The 2,966-nt window shown below is 35.7% G+C and overlaps 1 protein-coding gene across 1 annotated transcript; it reads left to right on the plus strand.

The window, feature by feature from the left end:
• Nucleotides 1-404: 404 nt before the first annotated feature.
• Nucleotides 405-2,744, plus strand: LOC121994831. The gene is made up of 3 exons (XM_042548741.1): nt 405-1,787; nt 1,932-2,452; nt 2,636-2,744. The coding sequence occupies exons 1-3, from the start codon at nt 405-407 to the stop codon at nt 2,742-2,744; spliced, it is 2,013 nt and encodes a 670-aa protein (XP_042404675.1).
• Nucleotides 2,745-2,966: the final 222 nt, after the last annotated feature.

Raw genomic sequence — 2,966 nt, forward strand, 5'->3', positions numbered from 1 at the left:
TCCTAGCTCCGCCCCTGTTTATCTTCCATTATGCTTGAGTTAGTGTAATTGCTATTGTTGTTGTTAATTTGGTATTTATGTTTCTTTTTGGTATTATTTTTTAAAATAATTAATTTAATTTGGTATTTTGTGCACGAGGCTTAAGCTATGTTTGCTCCCCTTGTTGTGAGACAGAGGCGACTTTTTTTAAATCGGAAGCTTAGATCATTTACGAAATGGATAAGGAATGGATGCATCTGCCTTCAAGGCTTGTACCTGAGTATGAAGAAGGGGTTCAAAAATTTCTTACACAAGCTAGGAACTATGCTAAAACACGTGAAGTAATCTTATGTCCTTGCAAGCGTTGTAAAAATAAAAAGTATATGAAATTTGACCAAGTGTATGAGCACTTAATTATTAAGGGGATGGATCCTTCTTACACTAGTTGGGTCTTCCATGGTGAAAGTTATACCCCACAATTTCAAGAAGAAGGTAGATCAGGAGGAGTTCAAGTAGATGATGATAAAACTAGAGAGGAATATCACTTATATAGGAATGTCTTTGTGCCGGAAGAAGAGGTTGGACACACTATATCTGAGGCAAAGGATTATGAATTTGCTGATTTATTAGAAGATGCAGAAACTCCTCTCTTCCCTGGTTGCACAACTTACACAAAGCTGTCAGCAGTCGTCACATTATACAATTACAAGTCTACTAATGGTCACACTGACAACAGTTTCAATGAGCTCCTTAAGATCTTAGGTGGCATGCTTCCAGAAAAAAACACACTTCCAGAAACTGTTTATTTAATGAGAAAGATGTTGAAACCATTTGATTTAGAATATGAGAAGATTCATGCTTGCCCAAATGATTGTTGTCTATTTAGAAAGGAGTTTAAAGATTTGGACTCATGTCCAAAGTGTGGTTCCTCAAGATGGAAGGTGGACAAAATAACCTCCAAAGTTCGTAAAGGAGTTCCTGAAAAGGTACTACGGTATTTTCCCGTAATACCAAGATTAAAAAGGATGTTTACATTAGAAGAAAAGGCTGAAGACTTGATTTGGCATTCCAACAACAAAAGTCAAGATCATATGATGCGTCATCCAGTTGATTCAGTAGCTTGGGATACAATAAATCATAAGTGGCCAACTTTTGCATCAGATCCTAGAAATCTCCGACTTGGTCTTGCTACAGATGGATTCAATCCTTTTGGTGACCTTAGTTCCAAATATAGTTGTTGGCCAATAATTTTGGTAAATTACAACCTTTCTCCATTGATGTGCATGGCGAAGGAAAATCTTATGCTAACATTATTGATTCCAGGCCCAAAACAACCTGGAAATGATATAGATGTCTACTTGGAACCCCTTGTGGAGGATTTGAAAGAGTTGTGGGACACAGGTGTAGAGGCTTATGATGCATTTAGCAAATCAATGTTTAATCTGAAGGCTATTTTGATGTGGACGATCAATGATTTTCCTGCTTACGGAAATCTAGCTGGATGTACCACAAAAGGAAAAGTTGGTTGCCCTATATGTGGTGAAGACATATGTTCAATGTGGCTTAAGTACAGTAGAAAGTTTGCATACATGGGTCATAGGAGATTTCTTGCTGCTGATCATCCATTTCGTCAGAAAAAGAAGTGGTTTAATGGAAAAAAAGAGAGAAAAGGGAAACCTAGACCTTTGACTGGGCTACAAATTCTTAATGCAGTGAAAGATATTGAAAATGATTGGGGTAAAAAACAAAAGGGTCAGACTATCAATACATTTCAGAAAAAGAGGAAGACGCCGGATAATTCAAAAAGGGTACAAAAAACAGTTCAAATGTGGAAGAAAAAGTCAATTTTTTTCGATTTGCCATATTGGAGTGTAAGTTATTTGACTCTCTATTTAATAGTTTTTAATAATTTGTTATATTTCTGAACTAATACTATGAATGATTACTTATAGGGGCTTCTGTTACGTCACAACTTAGATGTGATGCATGTTGAAAAGAATGTTTGTGAGAATATCATAGGCACATTGTTAAACGTGAAGAAAAAATCCAAAGATGGTGTTAATGCTCGCAAAGATTTGATGCACTTAAAAATTAGAGAAGAATTGCATCCTCAACAAAAAGGGGAAAACATGTATCACTTGCCTGCTGCACCTTACACATTGTCTAAAAAAGAAATAGATGTATTTTGCTCTAGGTTGAAGAAAATAAAGCTACCCGATGGTTATAGCTCAAATATTGGTAATTATGTTTCTTTAGAAGACCGTAAACTTATTGGACTGAAATCTCATGATTGTCATGTTCTAATGCAACAATTGCTATCAGTTGCATTGAGAAATCTTTTATTGAAAGGTCCACGCAATGCTCTATTTTTGCTGTGTGCATTTTACAATGAATTATGTCAAAGAGTGTTAGATAGAAACCGTTTAGAACAACTCGAGGAGAATATTGTGGAAACTCTATGCATGTTGGAAAGGTATTTTCCACCTGCTTTTTTTACCATTTCAGTTCATTTGACAATTCATTTAGCTAGAGAAGCTCGCTTGTGTGGACCAGTCCAATTCCGCTGGATGTATCCATTTGAAAGGTAATAAATATTATACAACGAATTAGATTTTGTTATCAATACTTCTTTCATCTAATTTATTTTGTTATGTAGATTTATGAAAATACTTAAAGGTTATGTGAAGAATCGAGCAAGGCCAGAGGGTTGTATAGCTGAGTGTTACCTCGCAGAAGAAAGAATGCGATTTTGTAGTGCTTACTAGTCATAATTAGTAGTCACAAGGTGATGTTGGATCTCAACATTCTTATAACTTGGGTAGTAATGATGTGTTGCTAGATACCGCTCATTACTTATGCTTCTAAATGGGTTTAGGAGTATTGCCAATGTTATAAGAACCTATAGGGTCATACACATAGGGCAATTAGATGGAGATTAGGTTCATTTGATGAACCTAAAGGATTAGGCTCATGTGATGAACCAAATT

The sequence above is a fragment of the Zingiber officinale genome, chromosome 6A (assembly GCF_018446385.1).
Source record: "Zingiber officinale cultivar Zhangliang chromosome 6A, Zo_v1.1, whole genome shotgun sequence".
NCBI classification, from domain to species: Eukaryota; Viridiplantae; Streptophyta; class Magnoliopsida; order Zingiberales; family Zingiberaceae; genus Zingiber; species Zingiber officinale.